A 19657-nucleotide genomic window follows, 5' to 3' on the forward strand; every position below is an offset into this window, starting at 1 on the left:
TTTCCAGCAATTATGTATCATTTCTATAGAGAAAGACAAACCGACAAGGACGTTGATCCGACTTCCAATTGGTTACTCAACATAGATTCCTATGAGATACCAAGTAATTTCCATAATTTTACTGGACTTCTCACTGAAACGAAAAATTGATTTTCTGCTTTTCACTTGTTGAAACAAGAAAATCATTATACACCGGGGTCTTTTTCAAGCGGTTTTAATGCGGTTTTTTTACACGGATTTCCGAGGTTACGCGGTTTTAAGTCCCAAAGTCGATTTTCACAAAAAAAAATTTAAACTACACCAGATCTGGACGTTTCATGCCTTTCTAAGATATTTGGCATCAAAAAAACTTTTGCTCTCAAGTTTTGAGTTTTTTTACGCGGATTTCCTTAAGTTTTGAGGTTTTGTTTACGCGGTTTCTCTTACACGAATTTCCTAAGTTACGCGGATTTCCGAAGTTACTCGGTTTTTTTACGCGGTACGTATCATCCGCGTAAAACGAGACCACAGTGTACTTAGAATCCTAACACAGCTTTGGATTAGTAATATCTTACTAGATTTGGCACTAAAATTCATTAAAGTTTGTTCCAAATTTTCCCGGTCACTTGCCACCATATTTACGTTTCTTATCATATTTGTGAAATGAATCATCAGAAACACTCTTTTCGTGCTCTTTCTTAACATTCTCGTATTCCCAGTTGGCCGCAATACGAAGAATTTCTCAGGTGAGTAACTCGTTCGTGGACACCATCTTTATATAATTGACAGTTTCGATACGAGTTAAAACTCTCCATCCGTGCAAAAGATATGTTTTGCTATACTGAAGACGTGTGCAAAGTTTCATCCAAATCGGAGCAAGTGAATCCTGATCTTGAATTTTACTTCAAAGTATTTCGATACAATCTTTTACTTTAACAGATTTTCAGCCATATCTTGGTGTCTTCTAGTACTTCATAAATAGTGCCACTAAGAATTCTCAATGATTTTTTGTTGTTGAATAAAACCAAAACGTAAGTAAAATTTCTTGATTCCAAAAACCTTCAACCGATTCGTCACATCACCGTTTTTCCTCACTTACCTTGAAGAACACTTCCACTCCGTAGATCAGGAAAAAGATTACTACGATAAGCAGCAGTGCCGCGTAGCAGCCGTTGAAGAAATGCGTACTCCGACCGGAGAACAGATGTGAGTAAGCTATCTCCGCCAGGAACAAGCTGTATGGAAGCAGATTAAACGCGAGAAAACCAAGAAAACTTTTGGACAGAAACTGGGAGCGTTCCCAACGGATGTCGCGCAGATGAAATATCTGAAACGAAACGGGATCGATATAATCACTACCAGCTGCTAATCTGAATGGGAATAATATATTTTTAAATTAAAAATAAGCATACTGGATATGTACTTTTATTCGGGATCAAACGACCAGACCTAGTTCGGGACACAGAATGAATGTTGGTAGTTCGGAGTCAACAATCAACAACTCGAATGTGGCCGTAATGAACGATGGGATAAGTAACGACCGCAACGAATTATCCTCCCTTGCCATGATTGGAGAGCAATAACAATGATAAACAAAATCACCAATGTGAAGTACGCGCGCGCGGGGGACAATAAATTTGTCCCACATATGTCGCCAATGAATGATTTAAGTGCACGTTGTGCGTTGACCATCTGCCATTGAACCATGAGTGATAATTGTTTACGCTGCGTTTGATTGAATGGAACTTATTCTTGTTCCGAAGTTGGCTTTCACTGGAAGCGATGACGATGACGTGTGCCGTGCTATCTCGCGCTTTACTCGCGCTATCGGAAGTTGCCGGGGCTGATTTCATTTACTGATCGATCATAGCGGCAACGCAACGAGTTCATGAGTACTTTCGTGCTTGCACGAGTGCGGCCTTTTGCACCAAGCAAATAATCACATGAGTGAAGGTGCAACAATGGGTAAACAGAACTTGTCGGTTAGGGTGGTTCCAGCCCACCGTGGGAATCATCAGTAGCCGTATAGAGTTATGATTGCTTTGCGGAATTTTTAAGAAGGTAGAAACACTCTATAAAAGTGTTTCCCATGAACAGTTACTGTACTCTTTAGAATAGACTTTCGCACTTCTAACCGGAAATACAGAAAAGTGCACTTATGAATGTAATTCAATGAGTATACGATTTATCTAAACATAAATAGATTACAAATTAAACAGTGACGAACCTCTGCCCACAAGCAGACGACCAATGACGCGCAAGTCATCACCAGCGGATAGTATGCCGACATCAGATAGGTGACCCATGCTGGTTGTAGTATTGCCTATAAATGATAAACAGGAAAAAAACAACAACATTACCAATCAATGGTATCGAAATAAATAAAGATAGGTGAAACAAAACCAGATCATACCGGAGTAGTGAAGTAGGCTCCGCGCAGTACTGATGCGATAAAAACGAAAAAATAAAGCAACTTTTGCGTCGTTAAACGACAGGCGCGCAAAAAACTTGGCTGCTTCAGTCGTTGATACTCGGCGATTATGCAGATCATTAGCTGTACCATCGAGATGAATGCGACGAAATAGAACACGGAGGATATGCCTAGAAGGAAGAAGCAATTGATGAGAATCATTTCTTTTCGTCAGACACTTGCATGTTTTGCTTGCTTGTTCGGTTTGTTGAAATAGTAACACATTACTTACTTGCATGGTAGGGTAGATTGAAGCCCGAACATTCGTCACCGCTGTAGCGTATTTCACAGAGACAGGTTCCATTGAGACAGTCACCCCGGCCTGAGCATTGTGTCTCGTCCTCAGGCGGGGTCTCTCCTATCGGGATAGAGGAGCACCCCATCAGGCGTTCGAAGCGTGTTACCATAATCTTACATTAGAAGTCTGAAAAGATACCGGAAGAGTGAGAAATGAGTAAGAACGTATCGGAAAATATTTGATTTATTAGAATGCAACGTGATGTCGTTGAAATGTAGTGCCAAAGAAATTCCTATGTTTGTATTGATCAAATGAAAAGAAAAAATATTACGATCTCGTCGAGCTAAGTCGAATGGTATATGACATTAGGGATCTCTGAGACTTCGATCAAAAATCGGGTTTCCCAACAATTCTCTATCCTTTCTATTTCGAAAAGCAAAACGATACATCGAATCCTATTTAACTGATTCAATTTTATGGAGTACAAAAAATGTAATTACCAATGCAGATATTTTTTTTAATATGTTTATTTGGTATTCAAATATTGAGGCTTAGAACAAGTAAAACTAAAGGCCCGATAAGTAATGTAATATAGCTATCAGTATCATTAAAATCGTCTTCTGGTGAGAAATGCGCTATTGCTAGTTGCCCGATATTTGCGGAAAGTATCAGTGCTGGATAAGAAAAAGTTTTTGTTAGAAAAACTTTTTTCCCTTTAAAACATACAGTATATGGAAGGTAGGCAGGGAAAATAATTATCGATGTTGCGACAAAATTCATTCAAATAAAATATGGCGTAATTTGTAATTTGACTTCAAATATTTAAAATCGATTTTTTTCATTGTAAAAATCGATTAGTAGTTTTTTCAGTATTTTCATTCGAAAATCAGACTTATTTTGAAAACAAAACAGCCCAACAATTTTTTGTAGGATTTGTCATTTAGTTACTCTAATTATTTACAAAAAAAGATAAGAATGTTTAGTCCTTTTCAAAAGATTGTCTAGATCAATTTTGGAAAAATAAAGTGAGCACAGGGGCTTTCTGTGATAAAGCCTATAAGCTGTCAACTCTGAATAAGGTTTTCCGTAAAATTCGTCTATTCGAATCCTACACTGGAAAAAAATCCTTATAGTTTCCTTATATTACATTTTGGTGGGGAAAGGGTTCCAATCAGCTTTTTACAGCCCTGTCCAAAATGTATTGCCCTCCCCGTTAATTTGTATCAGGCCGAATTAGCGCATGCGCGCCATATAAACGCCTCTTTCAATATGAGGAAATTACATTGTTACCCAGCAGTTTCTATTATTTCTTCATGTTGATTTTCTTACCTTTGTTCATAGTTTGTATTCTGTTCTACCTTAATTCCAGTGTTCTATTCAGCTGTGATTCGTGTCTTTTGTTGTCATTTTTCACTCCGTACTTTTGCTGGCATGTTATGTTGCTTCCTTAAATGTAAAAGTTAGTTGTATGCAATGGTGTTTATATTCTTACCAATATTCCTTTCTAATTCTTTCCGCATTTTCGTATTTCTTGTTCCTCATCCAGTCATCCGTTTCCAAAAAAAAAAAAAAAAAAATAAAAAAAAAAAAAAAAAAATAAAAAAAATTAGTGTTTCATTGATCTTTGTAAAGCAGCTCATCATGGTTTGACGGATAAGAACTGAGGACATGCGTTTTTATTTAAATGATAATAACACTTGGGTTTAATAGTATTGCTACAGCATGTTCACATTTCGTTATCTTCGGTTGATTCTTGACAGTATATTACCATCCGCTCAGGCAGTTTTGAACATCTGGTACACTGACTCGCAATCGAAATGTGTCACAACCGATTTGATACAACACACCCGAGGGAACGGTATAATGTATGTTGTACATACAAAAACACATACATACACACAGGCACATACGCATACACACATGCATACATACCTACATGTATTCCACAAGCAAGCATCACAACATTGAGTTACTATTTCTATTCTAATAGATTCTAACTAAAATTTGTGTGCCAATAGTCATCTCATTAGTAGAGTCACCATGTTATTTTACCGATTACTCGACTTTCAATAAATTTATTGAGATAAAATCGAATACAAAATCTTTGCCTCGTCTGTAAGAAGCAATGGCACATAAAAGTAGTTCAGAAATGATTCAATACTGCTGTTTTAACGAACAAAAAAAAATGCTCCAGATTTCATGTTATTCTTGAAATTAATCTATCAAACAGAGATAACAGATCTCACTCTAACTAATGGTTTTCTTACATGAAATGACTAATGGATTTGAGATGAATGGGGGTACCGTTACCCAATTTCTATCTTTTCTATTGGTCGATCGTTAGTCCTGAGCTGAAACGGTGGCCTTTATTACCGTTCTTGCATGCACTCACTCTTACATTTCATTCACACATCATCTCACCCATCAGGTCCCAAACGATACATCCTCACAATATAAACTGGATGAACATCGTTTGACAGCTATCAGTGGTTTGCTCATTGGTTCGGTCATTATTATTTTATTATATTCTACAATATTCTATTTCATTCCACAGTATTCCATGGTACACAAACCACCAATAAACGTCAAAGATGGATTCGATTTACCGTTCATTTATTGTCATCGTGTGAAACCCAATTGGGATACGTTTACTCTACTTAATTTTCACTTCACACTGGTAATAAGGGCCGGTAGTATGAAAATAAAACATAAAAAAGAGCTCAGTTAAGCCCTACCGGCCTCTCCAACCCCGGATGTTGGAGCGTAATGCAATCAACATCTTATTCAAGTCGTTCCATATATTATTCATTTAATTCAATTATGAAACTAAAAACTGTAACGCATATTTTTATCAAATTGTAACGCTAATTGATTGTATGTGATGATGTTTGCAATACCGTCAAGCCCACCAACCAAAGGGAGGGAATCCTACACTGGAAAAAAATCGGTTTCAAAAAATTAAAAAAAAACACCACTTTCGAATTAAACAAAACTTTATCCCAAGGTGGATTATTATGTTCCTTTTCAACCGTCCATGTATTGTGAGGCGGGCAGTTTTGCGAAAAAAAGTGTTTTTAACTAAAACTTTTTCTTGTCCATTGCTGAAACTTTTTGCAAATATCGGGCACCCAGTGTTCTGTGGGATCTTCTCTCAAATTGAGATTCATTGAATTCTTGGATGTTAATAACTTTCAGTTTAGTTTAGTTTTCAATCAAAAACACACTGTAAAATGTTTATAATAAAAAAAATGTTTTTTTTTTGTAAATTGATTTCAATTAGATATGGAAGTTTTTCAGTGTTTTTATTGAAAAATTTGATTGATTTTGTGAAAATCACTAGTATAGTATAGTCATTTGTCGTCAAAAATTTAAAAAATATGGTTTGAAGTCTAGCCCTTTTTGAAAGACTGTGTAGATCAATTTTGGAAAAACAAAGTATGCAATATGACATTTTAGAACAAAGTCTACATGTCAAGATAGTTTCATTCGAATCTGAGAAAATTCTGCCAACTGCGAATATGATTTATCGCGGAAGTCGTCATATTGAAGCTTCTTCGTTTCCCGTAGGATGCAACCAAAGAATATTGAAGTTATGAGTTCAAAGCCAAAATGTATGGAAAGTTTTTAAACCTAGTCTTCGTTCGGTATGACAACGTGAAATGCCTCGAGCATGCATGCTTGCAAATAGTGCTCTCGATGTATTTGAGCTCACAACTCGGGATATTAGTACTGTCACAGTTAGTCTGACTATTGATGGGATAGATATAAAATATGTCGATTGCTCCCAACTTCCGCCGAGTGATGACTTCAAAAAGGTTGAGTCATACTGCCGCAAACTTATAGTCGGCAGTGACGTAAATGCACACCGTATCATATGGGGCGGCTCAGATATTAATCTGAGGCTCTGATCTGGTGAAGTGCAATTTTTACGAGATCTGGGAGAGGTTTTGAACGTAACTCTCCACTCTGATAGAATTTCGCATGAGCTAGTAAATTGGCCGATATTCGTTATCTGATAATAAGTAGCGGAGACCGTGGCTGGTTGGCCGAGTTTCGCTTTCGGAATTTCTGTACTCTTTCTTAGACTTTTTGAAAAAAAAATCGGCCAACCAACCCCAGAGCCTGGGTAGGTTGGCCGAGTTTGAAAAAATATATGAAACACATCCAAATGTATCAATGTGAAACGTTTATTAGTTTAAAAAAGTTAGCATGCATAATTTTTACTATGTGGGTAAAAAAACTCTTCGTCTTGGTTTTTAATCTTTTTAACCAGTGGCGTATCTAGAGGCGGGCGAAGGGGGCATTCGCCCCGGGCGCAACGTTTTTAGGGGGGCGGCAAACTAATTCATGGGATCTTTTTTTTTTGCTCGTCCAAGTCATCTTTCCGGAGATGGAGTTCAGTTGTTTTTTTGCTCACTAAACCAACGAAGGAGGCGGCAAATCTCTTACTTTGCCCCGGGCGCCAAATTTTCTCGTATGCCACAGTTTTCAACTATTATGGATCTAGTTTCGGCTGCATTAGTTAACCTATTCTTGAGCCATTTTAGAATGCATGTTTTCCGAAGTGTAACAGTTATTATTTTTTGTGACCTTTTGCCAAGAGCCTCGGATTTCTCACCGTCTTAATCGCGCTCTTCTTCCGTCCTCCAACGTTCTCCCACCCTGTGGCTAGTGCTGCATCATCACTTCCCAATTTTGCTGTTCTTTTCACTATCGCGTTTTCTTACAGTGTGGGATTCAAGTGCGATTACGGCACTTGGGTTCCGTCGAAAGATTAAGTTTTAACGCATAGTCTATTTGGTTCTGGTTGCACTCGTTTCGCTACCCTGACCTGCCCAAAAGCCGTTCCTGAGCTCAGAGATGTCTATCTCCTCTGTGTGACGAAGAGCAAGCAAAATTTCTCCCCTCGCACTGACAACTTCAACGAGAGCTCTTCTCTTTCACATTTATACACCACTGTTGTGTAAAGTGTGCACGCATCATGGGAGCGTTTGTTTATTTCCTTTTACCTCTTCCACTGAATCGCACCAAAGTGCTAGAGCATTAGCTAATAAATTCTCCGAGGTGGATGCAGATGCTTTCACAGAGGTGTACACGCCGGTGAGCACTCTGCTGTATGGTTTTCGTAGATGAAGCGTGGACACGCATAATCAGCAAAATAAAACAATTTATCGTAAAATTTTCGGTTTTCCTTGCAAATTTTTCATAGCAAGGCCAGATCTACTCTCTATTAATTGAAGTTCACAGAAGTGTTCGCTCATCATCACGCGCCAGTGGTCACTTGGGTGTATTTAGACGAGAGCGCGTGTGAGCGATTCATGCGAAGAGAATGTGTTTCACTCGCGCCAGCTGCTTTAACCTCAAGCACACACTCAAATGCTGTCTATTCGACACTGAGAAGAAGTGCGCTTTCCTCTTTGTGCGGTGCTTCGTTTTTTTCATCCTCGGTGTGGCAAAACTCTGACTCTAGCGTTTATCACTCTGGTGAAATGCCATCTCTGCCTGAGCTCGCTTCGTAATAAACTAAATCACAGGTTCTTACAAAGATTCATCCAGCTGCAACGAAGGAAGCAAAGCAAAGTCTTGGCATTACATTTCTTTCGTGGAATTTGGCCTTTCTGTTTCAACAGACCTCGCAGCCGATTCTTAGCGTACAGAATCATTGCATGGCTAGTACTATGGATCTTACTGACACTAAGAATCCTTCCAGGTCGGGGCTCGAACATACGACAGCTGGCTTGTAAGACCAGCGTCCTATGCATTGAACCGCCAACCCGCCAACGAATGGAACTGCTTTAATATTTTTCAACAAAGGTGGTTTTCCGATACTGTCATTTTGGATTTTTTTTTTAGATGAGACGGTGGCCTTTTTACCGTTCTTGCATTCTCTTTCACTTACACTTTATTTACATCACTTTACCTAACGGATCTCACACAAAAACTACATAACCACCCGTCTTCCCGTTACTTGAAGTGTGTCTAGACCAACTAGCAATCCGCGACTTTCAAAGCTCGGCTCATGAGGTAAACGGCGAAGAGCGAATCGAACGAATCTACGTTGAATCGACTCGGTTCAATTAACGTCATTAAGGTGCGGAGGGTTTCAAACAACTGAGCAATATTCCAGAGTAGAGCGAAAGAAAGAACAATTTAGGGATCCCAAGCAGTAAAAATCCGTAAAATGCATGGCCATCCTCATCACGAATCGAGGGAAGCGAAAAGATTGAGCAACAATGTAGTTGGTGTTTTGCTTGAATGTCAACTGTTCATGAAAAACGTCGATCTGCCAATCATGAATCCCTCAATATAGTATTCGAATTTTAAAGGCACTTTTTTTCTGGAGCATTTGTCTGGATTAACAGTCATGTGATTAAATTTGCACCAATCCGCAAAGATTACCATTTGTCGCTGAATACCATGGTAGATCTTGAGGTCATCTGCGAAAGATTACCATCCAAAGAAAAATTAACGTCGTTAAAGTACAGCAAGAAAATCAAAGGCTCGAGATGGCTGCCCTACGGAATTCCAGAAGTTGCAGAAAATCCTCCCGAATCCCAATCGTCAATTTTAACCACAAGATGATGATTTCTGAAATATGATAGTATCCATCGAAGGATGTTTGTACCAGAGCCAAGTCGATTAAATTTTGCAATTTTTATGTCATGGTTAATTTTATCGAAGGCGGAGGAAAGATCGGTGTAGATGACGGCCATCTGAAATTGTTTACGTAAGATTTGAAGGATAACAAATTGGTGGTTGTGGAACGCTTAGAAATGAACCCGTGTTGGGAATCATCGATATACTGCTTGCAATGGTTGAAAAATGGAGTTAGATTTACTTCTTCGAATAGCTTGGGGATAGCGCTCATACAAGTAATGCCACAGTAATTCGTTATACATATCTTTTTTGTCTCCCTTCTTGTAGATCGGAAACATGAATAAAGTTTTCCATAAGTTGGGGAATATTCCCGTAACTAGTGACAAAATAAATAAACGGCAAAGGGGGCGATTAACCCGGTTGAACATTTCTCTAAGATGACTGCTGGTATGTCGTTTGGGCCTGCAGAGATGGAAGCCTTCATATCAACTATTGCCGTTTGTATCGATTCCACGTCTATATCAATTGAGTGCAAAGTATAATTGGATACAAGAACGTTGATCGCCGCGCGTTCTTTTTCTTGCGAAGATAGAAAATCGCAAGAGCAAACACTTGCGAACCTTTCCCAGAACAGCTGGCAAATTTCCTGAGTACACGAACCAATACGATCTCCGAATTGTATTTGCGATGGTAAACCAAATTATTTTCTTTGCTCGCTTCTAGAAAGCTCTCGTCTTCATCCTGCAAGCTCTCTTCGGAACCGGAAGTTGGATCTGAATAAAAATCGTGATCTGAAGGCATCTCAGTTGAATCTAAGATAGTAAAAATCGTTTCATTCTTGTATGTATGATTGTATAACCTTTCTATATGAGAAAGGCAAAAAGGAGAGAGAAATGACCCAGAACTAAAAAACATTGCAGTGATTTTATTTATACTTAAAATATATGATATAAACCGGCTCTGTTTAGCTTTGAGGATCTTGAACCGTGTCAAATAATAGAATGAAAAAAACAAGTCATTTTGCTTGTTTGTTAGGCCTTAATTGACGTCAGTTGTGACCATGCAGACTTTCAACTATCGAATCGCACACACCGTAAATTACTAGAAATAATAGAACCGGACAAAACCAAACGTACTCAAGTGTCGAAGGGAAATCATTCACTGAATAGCACAAGAACGTTTGGTGTGATAGTAATGTCCGGTGCTGTTCGTAAGTGGTAGACCAACTGCCGACTAATACACATTACTAATCCTCGGTTTTACTTGCTGCAAACCGTAACATAAACTGTACCACTGTATGAGAGCACAATCCCGAAGCCAACCAAATGTATGATGACCCGAATCGGTTCAATCGAATGAAACTACGCTCTCCCCAAATGGAACTGCAAAACAACAAATTCTAAACTATAACGATGACGAATCTATCCATCTGTCTAATTGTAAAATCACGATATCGAAAAGTTACTAATCAAATGCCACACCAGCGTGTCATCGTCGTATTGTAGAGACTTGATTCAATTACCTCTTTGGAAAAGCACTCGAATACGGCTCTAATCGGAGCCGACGAGAAATAAACAATCAAACATATCTGCGATACAAGAGAATACACCGGTCGCATTGTGCAACCATCGAGTACAGCTGCACTGAACCGCACTGTCCCTCCACTTCACCTTAACAACCTCTCAAGCTCCTCCGGTGCAAGTGTACTGGAATACGGAGCAACTGAGGTCGATTTTCACTTTGATCACTACACGTAACATTTTACACTATTTAACGTTTATTACCCTACGGGTTCAAGACGAGCACCTAATATAATACTTGATCATGATACTACCTCGTTGCAAATTTCACTTTGGGACGTAATTTATGGCTCACTCATGCACTGGCGAGTTGTCTAATTGTTTTGCACTCGCGGATGTACACATTGGTTATCTCTGTATGCTGCATATGCAAATAATTACTGTTTTGTTTCTTTGGTCGTTGAATGTGTGCATGTACATTTATGTTTGAGCGACCGATCATGGAAACGCTGACAGTAGTCAAACAGCATTATTTATTTGAATTACAACTTTGTACTCGGCACATATGAGAGCATAAACTTGATAGTATCTAGTACTTTTTGGAGCAGTTAATAGACAAAGCTAGCGCAGAGGTCAAGAGAGTTGACAAAGTCTGAACTGTAATTTTCTTTGAACGATTAAAACCAATGATAATATAATTAATGTAGAAAAGTAGCTGTCTAAGTGATTCAAAATAAGTTTTTTTTTTCATTACATTAGCAAGATACAGGGTTGTTACGAAAAATTTCAAAATCAAAACGCGCGAAATCCGCGCGAAGTCGAACACTAAAACGCGCGAAATCCGCGCGAAGTTGAAAACTGAAACGCGCGATATTCGAGCGAAGCGTTAGACAACTATTTTTATGCAGGTGATACTTTACGCAGTACTTGAAAATTCACTTAAATATAATTTAAAAATCTGCATAAGTTTGTCATATGAACACAATAAATAAGTCCGCATACAGCACGTCACTTCGAAAAACCCAACGAAAACGATTTCATTTTTATTCTTCATCTTTTTCGATGCCCTTAGTTAAGGAGCAAGACTTTTTGCAAGCGTATGAGTAATGTCAACAATATGTGCGTAAAAACAAATTCCGGCGCTTCTTTTACTGATTTTAATCAATAAATCTTCCATATGGTTGAAAAATAAACCAATCAGTTCATTCTACTTAAAATTGCAATTCAAGAAAAGTGTCTTAGTCTAGAACTCTTCGGTTTTCCTTAAAACTGCTCGAGAAAAATTATCTCAGTTTCAGCTTACTTCCACTGACACATTTGATTAGCAACAAACACATTCCTATATGGATTTCCTCTTGCAAAATTTTTTTTCGTAGCTTCTACAAGTGAACCCGTAAAATAGGAACCTTTAATTTAACATGCGAGAGGCAATGGAAATGGCATGTTGTCGTAAAACTATTTATTTTTCCGGAAAACTACTTTTTTAACAGAAAATATTTAGTTTTGCTTATTTTGTGTAGCGCAATCTAATACAAATGATTTGAAGCAGTGATGCCAACTTTTTTATAAGGGAATTAAAATCTATATTCATAAAATGTAAGCAATTTTCCATCAAACGTTGGTGAGAAATTGTTCAAAGCTGAAATATCATACAAAATGTTAGGTTTAACATTCATTTGAGAATAAATTATTGTTAAAAAAAATTGTTTGAAACTCAATCCTGCAAGTTACTTTAAGAAACTCGTTGCACTGCATTTATTAATCTATAACAAACGTACTGAATAAATTGTACGTAATACACAAGTTAACTTGGTTTATTCTTGATCCTTAATTAATACTCTCTGATGTACGGAAAATGTTACAGTAAAAATAAAAATGCTTACACTTGTGATTTTAAAAGAAGTGAAACAGATTTCATCGAAGATATTTTTTTTTGTTTCGACTTTTTTTTGCTCGGCAAACATTTCCTTCTTGGTAAGAAGAATTTTTAGGTAAACCACATCGGGATGATCTGATTCACTCTTTTTAATATCAGTTTCAATTATAATAGCGTCTTCTTCTGCTGAAAGATTTTACTCTGAATGTCTGAGGAGGAAATCATCTTTTATTCTTTTATTTGGATCAGGGAAAAGCTCACTGGAATTAGTTTCTGTCAAACTTGTTCTCAAGTAGGCATAAAAACTCCTCATCTTTTGCATCAATAGATCAAAATCATCCAAATGATACATTTGCTTAAATCTAGTGCTTCTATAGTAACTACATCTAATGAGACAGTAACATGAGAAACGATTTCTTGATAACATTACGTAATAAATGAAAGTCGAAAGAATTGAAACATTTGTTAAATATGCAGCACATGCTAGCAATGGGCTCGTTATATCCATAATTAGTTCTAACATAGGGAATCCGAAAAAATAGGAAAACTACGATGTCGAATGTCAAATTGTAACAATTGAAAGCTCTATGTGCTCTTTAAAATTTAACTTGGTTTCCAGAACACCCAGGTCCTTAACAGACGATGCGCGTTCGAGAACAGTTTGTGGCATATTGTAGTCGAACTTGAATACAGACTTTTTGCTACACAAAGAGACGACGGAGCATTTAGTGGCATTTAAACCATTTAGAAATATGAAATACGAAAGTCATCAGCGAACGATAGTTTCTTACACTTGATCGAAAAATTTAGATCGTTGATACAATAAAATTATGAACGGTCCAAGGTGACTTCCTTGAGGAACTCCAGATGTAACAGCACTTGGTGAGGTTGTACAGGCTCCTTTTTTCACTATCATTTCATTACCAGTTAGATATGATCGAAGCCAATTAAAAAATTATCCATTTAATCCCAGTCTACTTAACTTGGAGATCGTTATGTGATGATTGATTTTGTCGACCGCAGCAGGGGAAGTTGAAAGCTTTGGCATGGATCCAAGCTGAGTCTCTGATATGTAGTCAGAGCAACTATGTGTTATAAAATCCAGAACTATAATTTCAAACAGCTTCGATACAGCGCACAAAGTAACAATTCCAAGGTAGTTGGATACTATACCCTTATTCACATAGGATTTCTTCCATATTTCAGGACAAATTCCAGAACGCAAAAAAACAAACTATTAGAACACTTTCTTATCACCACGAATGGAATCCCAGAACTTCTTCGTTTCTTTTATTATCAGACTTCGCTTCGTAGGCATGTCGTGTAATTTTTGCTTTAAGAATTCGATTTTTATCATACACAAAATTTGTTACTATATTATTGAAGAATCGCATTCCATTTATTACGTTCTTTGCATTATTGAATGTATTATCACTGAGACGATATCTTCCATCTGACATCAATATCCTTGAGTGCAAAATGTTGAAATAGCAACTTGTATCACTCGAGATCGAAAAGCATAAAATCGAAATTATGTCCACTGAAGTAAACATTGGCTAGAACCGCCTTCTAGTAAATTTTAGTTTTATCAAGGGAAAATTCGGTCAACTCGACCAATTGCTGAAACGTTCGCCCATCTTTAATTGTTTAGGGTTTCATAAAACTCACAAGTTTCAAAAATTTGCAAAGAATTTTGTGGAATGATGTTTTTTGAAATTCGCGCGAAATCCGCGCCATAGCATCAAAATCTTAGCAGAAACCGCGCCAAATCCGCGAAAATCGCGAAATCCGCGAAAACCGCGAAATCCGCGCGACCGTAACAACCCTGGATAAACTACAATGTTTGATTAGAAGATAACAATCTACCATGAACCATATTTCAAGTCTTTGTCAAAATTAATGTACGGTAAACCATAAATAAAAGTCATAACTCACGCTTACGAATTGCACAGAAACGCGAAAAAATCACAAACCATAATTTACACTTTCCAAAGAATAATTACATTGCCTTTTATTTCACTTCACTGGCTTTTATTTGGTATGACAATCATCACATAAAAAATGACCTGTGCAATTTGTATGCTACTTACCAAGTGGTATTATTCTCTAAGCTGATATAATCCGTAAAGTTTCACCCGTACACTTTATGCACCTCTCACGAAATAGACAACTCTTCCTGACTTTTAATTTTGTTCAAGTTTGTTTTAAGCCCTTTTGGGTCAGCAAATTTAAAAACTGCAAAATTTTAGAGCACTCGTCACCATTTTTTCACTCTCGAATAAAGAGAAAAAACAATCGCCCCTTTCCGTATATATGAAGCAGGAAAATTACTGACAGTTGGTAAGTGCTGCCAGAAACAAGTGAAAGCTTTAGTACTTAAATTAGAACAATACGACCCAGGGATGCTCTGGAATATTGAATTTTTGAAAACTCAGTACTAACATATGGTTAGGGCATATCGTGTGATAGGCTCTATTTAAAAGTCACAAAAAATAATGCACATTACTTGAACACATTGTGCATAATTTCGTAGATTTAGCCTCCGTCTACGAGGTTAAATCGATTATTGTATAAATTAATGTAGTAAAACCGATCAACGAGCATTCTATTTTATAACATTTGTAAGGGTTCATAGTATGATATGCACTAATTGTACTCGAAACAGAAATACATATATGCTCTCTTAAAATACCGATAATTCAATTTGCATACAGATAAATACCGATTTTCAGTTTTTGTGTTTTGTTCCATAAGGTTAAACAAACGAAGCGACCTTTTTTGCCCCCAGAACCAGTCCTCACTAAATAGATTTTTCGAGATAGATATTGTACAGATTGATTTTAGCGAGAAATACAGATTTTTGATAAAAAAAAATAGTTGGCAACTCTATTTGGACCGTCCACATCGCACGCAGGGATGCCTCTCCATCAGAGAAGCCAGGTCTGCAGATTTGTCTGTAAATTTGCAGATTTTGTACATAGTGCTGCAGACATTTTTTGTTGTGCAAACTTTTGCAGACTTTCGAAAAACGAGTTATTCGTAGACTTTCGTCAAAATTTACAGACTTTTGAAATTGTCGCGATCTTTTTTTTTTGCTCGCCAAATCAGTTTAGAGTATCACACTTTATAAAGAAATGGCTGCGAGCAAGACATACTTGCTGACTGCAGATTTCGGATATACAGACTTTTCCAACCCTGACTGGAGATATTTCTCGGTTAATTTTTCAAAAGGGCGTATAAGCAAATGACAGTTTCTCTTTGTTTACTTTCTCTTCTATTAATTACCAAGCGCTTTCCACGTTTATCACTCAACTCTTTGCATGAAATGATACCCGAAACTTTCGACTTTCAAACAGAATAGTGATATCAAAGAAAATCTTTTTAATCACATCACAATAATCGAAAGAGAGAGTGATTAAAGAGAAACTGTTACTTGCTTATACGCCCTTTTGAAAAATAAACCGAGAGTTGACCAAAACAAAAGACATCATATTTACCAGATATCCCGCTCTCACATTTTCCGAACAAATCACGCGTTTTTGTTCTATAACGGCCAATAAGCCATCTATCAACATTTACTTTGAAGAGTAATTTCGAATGATTCGGCACTTGCTAAGAGCAAGTCTGGTGTTAAATTTAATACTCTATTTTTCTTAGCTCGCCTGTAATTTCTTTCGAAAGTTGACAGGTGGCTTATTGGTCGTTATAAAAAAAGGCGTGAAATCATTGGTAACAACTTTTTTGCGAGTAGGCGCTCTCAGGCCAGCCCGCATCGAATCTCGTACATAGAAGTAGGGGAGAGAAATGTCAAATTCGTGCACTCTTAAATAGCAGCACTCCGCACGGAGACCGGAAATTCGAAGATTAAGAAGTGTTTCAATTAACAAACGAAATTAAATGTAGGGGCGCTGCTTGTTTAAAGATGATACTTTCAGTAAGAGGTGTTAAATCGGTAGAAAACTTTTAAAATCATTCCACCTCTTAACGATTTCTTATAAAAACGGGTAAACACCTTGAAAAATCATAGTAGCAGTGGAAGAAATTTTTTTACTCTGAGGTGGTAACGTTGATCTTAACTTATTGTGCGAAAACTAACGCTTATTTAGAATGATTACACTTGGTTAAATGCCATTTTTTAAATGTCCGGAAATAACGAATAAAGTATCAAAAATAACTGGTACTCGATCGCTATACATTCTAGTACTTGAGAAATCAACATTACACTGGTTTCTGTTAAAAAAAATGTTGATCCGAAACAACCTAACCTTACATAATTTCACACATTTCTGAGAGTTTTCCTTGTTTAATCGTAGTTTACACTAAAAAAAAGCTATAGTAATCACATTGAAATCGATTTTCTTCTACTCCAAGTTTATTTTTATTGCTGATATCTATTTACCAATGTAACCAATGTAATGTTTTTTTTACATTGTACCATTTATTTTGGATGCTTTATTTGTTATTTCTGGGCATTTGAAAAATGGTTTTGAACTAAGTATAATGCTCCATTCTAAATAATCGTTACCATCTAACATTAAATAAACTAATAAACATTACCATCTCAGAGTAAAAACTTTTTCTTCCACTTCTACTATGATTATTCAAATGAGTTTGCGTTTTTATAAGAAATTGTTAGAAAGGTGAGCGCCTCTACATTTCATTGTGCCCATTAACATTTCATGTTCTCATCGAAGGATGTTTCATATTGAACATTTTGAATAAATGTTTCCGGAACCGGAATCGGGAGACTGTCGAAGTTGCATTAAACTTTTAGGGTCATTCAATAGCCAGACTCACAAGTTCGCATAATTATACAATCTGTTTCTAAAATTTCGTACTTTTTTGTGTCGTCAATTGTATGAAGATTAGACATTTGTATCTTTCACTATCCTGTCTTTATCACAAAACCGTCTTCAATAAAAATCACACACCGGTAACAGACATTTGTGTCAGTGTCGTGATTCTGTTTTCATTTGAAAACTCGGACTCGTGTGTGTTCAGTGCCTATGGACTAGCATGTGTTTTCAAAATCGAGCTTCGTGGTTGGTTTTCGTTTTCTTTATCTCGGTGTTGGAATATCGGACACTCATCACCTTGTAATTTCAGAGCCGGAAGTCAAGTATCACGAGTTATGTACAAGGGTGGCAAAAACTCGCTCATGAGGCTCGATTTTTTCTATTTATCAGCTCACCTCATGATTTACGATGCAATCCGCATCTAACTCTCATTCCTAGTTTTTAAAAGTTAGTACTGAGTTTGGCATCACCGTACCGAGCTACACCGGTGAGTGTATGCTTAAACCACAGAGCTGCCAACACAACCCAGATTTTCGGTTTAGTTTTTGCTGGTACTCAAAACGAACACGAGCATTAATGTACGAAAACAAAAGTCGAACCGTAGCGTGATGTATAACATACACGATTGAATTTCATGTTCAACTGGCTACTGAGCCGAATGCGTTTCCAGCATACGAGAACATGTGTTGAGCATTGAATTGAAATGGTATCTATTCGAACGTTGGCCGCTCATGGCAACTCTGGTGGATGGGGAATACAAGCGAGACAGTGTCATAAGAATCTGATTCAATGTGTTGATGTACAAACACATCAAATCACAACTCACAAATCGTCTCTCAGTGGGTTCTAATATTTGAGGTGCACTCAGCGCTCATCTGCTGATTGCTTAACACTACGTTGTAAAGACGATGTTTTCTCTACACACTCGCTAAGACCGTAGCGGTAAACTATTGGTATGTTGAAGGGAAGTGAAAAACAAAACGCATTTCCAGGTATGGAATTCCACGCCCAGAGAGTTTCAGACGCCCCTACGCCACGCAGCGTACAAAATTGTTTTTTTCGTTGAATCTCGGTAAAATAATTGACGAGATTTGCACCGCCGAGTATTCGGTAATCATCTCGGTAAAAGATAAAATTGCTGAGAGTCGGTAATCTCAAATTTGTCAAACGTCAGTTATTACCGGAATCGTCAGCAAAAGTTTACATTCTACTTGGTATAACCGGTATAATTGTCGGCAAAAGCAACGCGAAATTTATAAATTACTGAGCTTTCAGCAATTGAAAGTAAATGAAGAATTCGTTTCGTCAGAAAACAAGAAAAACGATGAGCTTCGCTGAAAAATCAGTGTATTAACTAACCAAAATTCGGAAAACATAATGTTGAATACTGAACAATTAGCAAAATTGTGTATTGCCGATCTTTCTCGGCATTTTTCTATACCGAGCTCGAGAATTGGTTTTAAGTGTGTAAGTAATTCACATTTCAAGAGAGCAACTTTGATGTAAAAATGTTCCCTTTTAAACTCCGGTGATATAAGTACACCGAACAGGTAAGCCGTTTGGCATACGGCGGAATCGTTCCATTATAAAAGTTATACGATTCCACTTTTCACAGCAAGTTGGATACGAATGTTTGTAATGTACCAAAGAACCCTTTCATAGATGTTTAAATGCCATAATCGATCTACTGCATTAACTTGCAGCAACTATGAATCTATCTCGGTTATTGCAAGAAGGCTAAGCTACTATAATATTGCTCTAGAAGCATATTACCAAAAAGTGAACTTGTATGCAGGAAAGCTATTGAATTCAATCTTCGTTGCGTTTAACAAGAATGGCATGACTAATTCACGTGAAATGCCTTGAGCATGTTCACTTGCATAGCACTATTTGCAATGTATCTTTTATACCTGAGCCGTAACCCGAGCTATTCATGAGGCCACCGTTGAGTTGACTATTTATGGCGATGGCTTCAAAACGGTTCTGTCATATATCTGCAAAAGTGACTTACGTTGTATATATAGATCTGGAATTTCATTTGAATAACGTATACAGAATACTGGCTATTGTTTTCAGTCGGCTACTGACTAAACTTCAATTCTAAAGGCTAAACAACATATTGCCTTGTTGTTGGGCTCAGTACTATCACGATATTTTTGACGATATTCACGAAGGGTTAAC

At 37.3% G+C, this 19657-nt stretch overlaps 1 protein-coding gene across 3 annotated transcripts in view; it reads right to left on the reverse strand.

Moving 5' to 3' along the window:
• LOC131429767 (uncharacterized) overlaps positions 1–14995 on the reverse strand; it is a 31258-nt gene extending 16263 nt beyond the window's left edge. The window contains exons 1-5 of one of the 3 annotated variants that reach the window (XM_058594102.1): positions 14771–14995; positions 2682–2873; positions 2393–2580; positions 2207–2302; positions 1079–1306 (exon numbers count right to left, since the gene is read on the reverse strand). In XM_058594102.1, the coding sequence (XP_058450085.1) occupies positions 1079–1306; positions 2207–2302; positions 2393–2580; positions 2682–2856 (687 nt within the window). In that variant the 5' untranslated portion in view covers positions 2857–2873; positions 14771–14995. Of the gene's footprint in view, positions 1–1078; positions 1307–2206; positions 2303–2392; positions 2581–2681; positions 2874–4016; positions 4267–14615; positions 14636–14770 lie in introns of those variants that run through there. The other 2 variants (XM_058594104.1, XM_058594103.1) reach the window with 2 other exon arrangements.
• Positions 14996–19657: the final 4662 nt, after the last annotated feature.

Source organism: Malaya genurostris, chromosome 2, assembly GCF_030247185.1.
Source record: "Malaya genurostris strain Urasoe2022 chromosome 2, Malgen_1.1, whole genome shotgun sequence".
Lineage (NCBI taxonomy): Eukaryota > Metazoa > Arthropoda > Insecta > Diptera > Culicidae > Malaya > Malaya genurostris.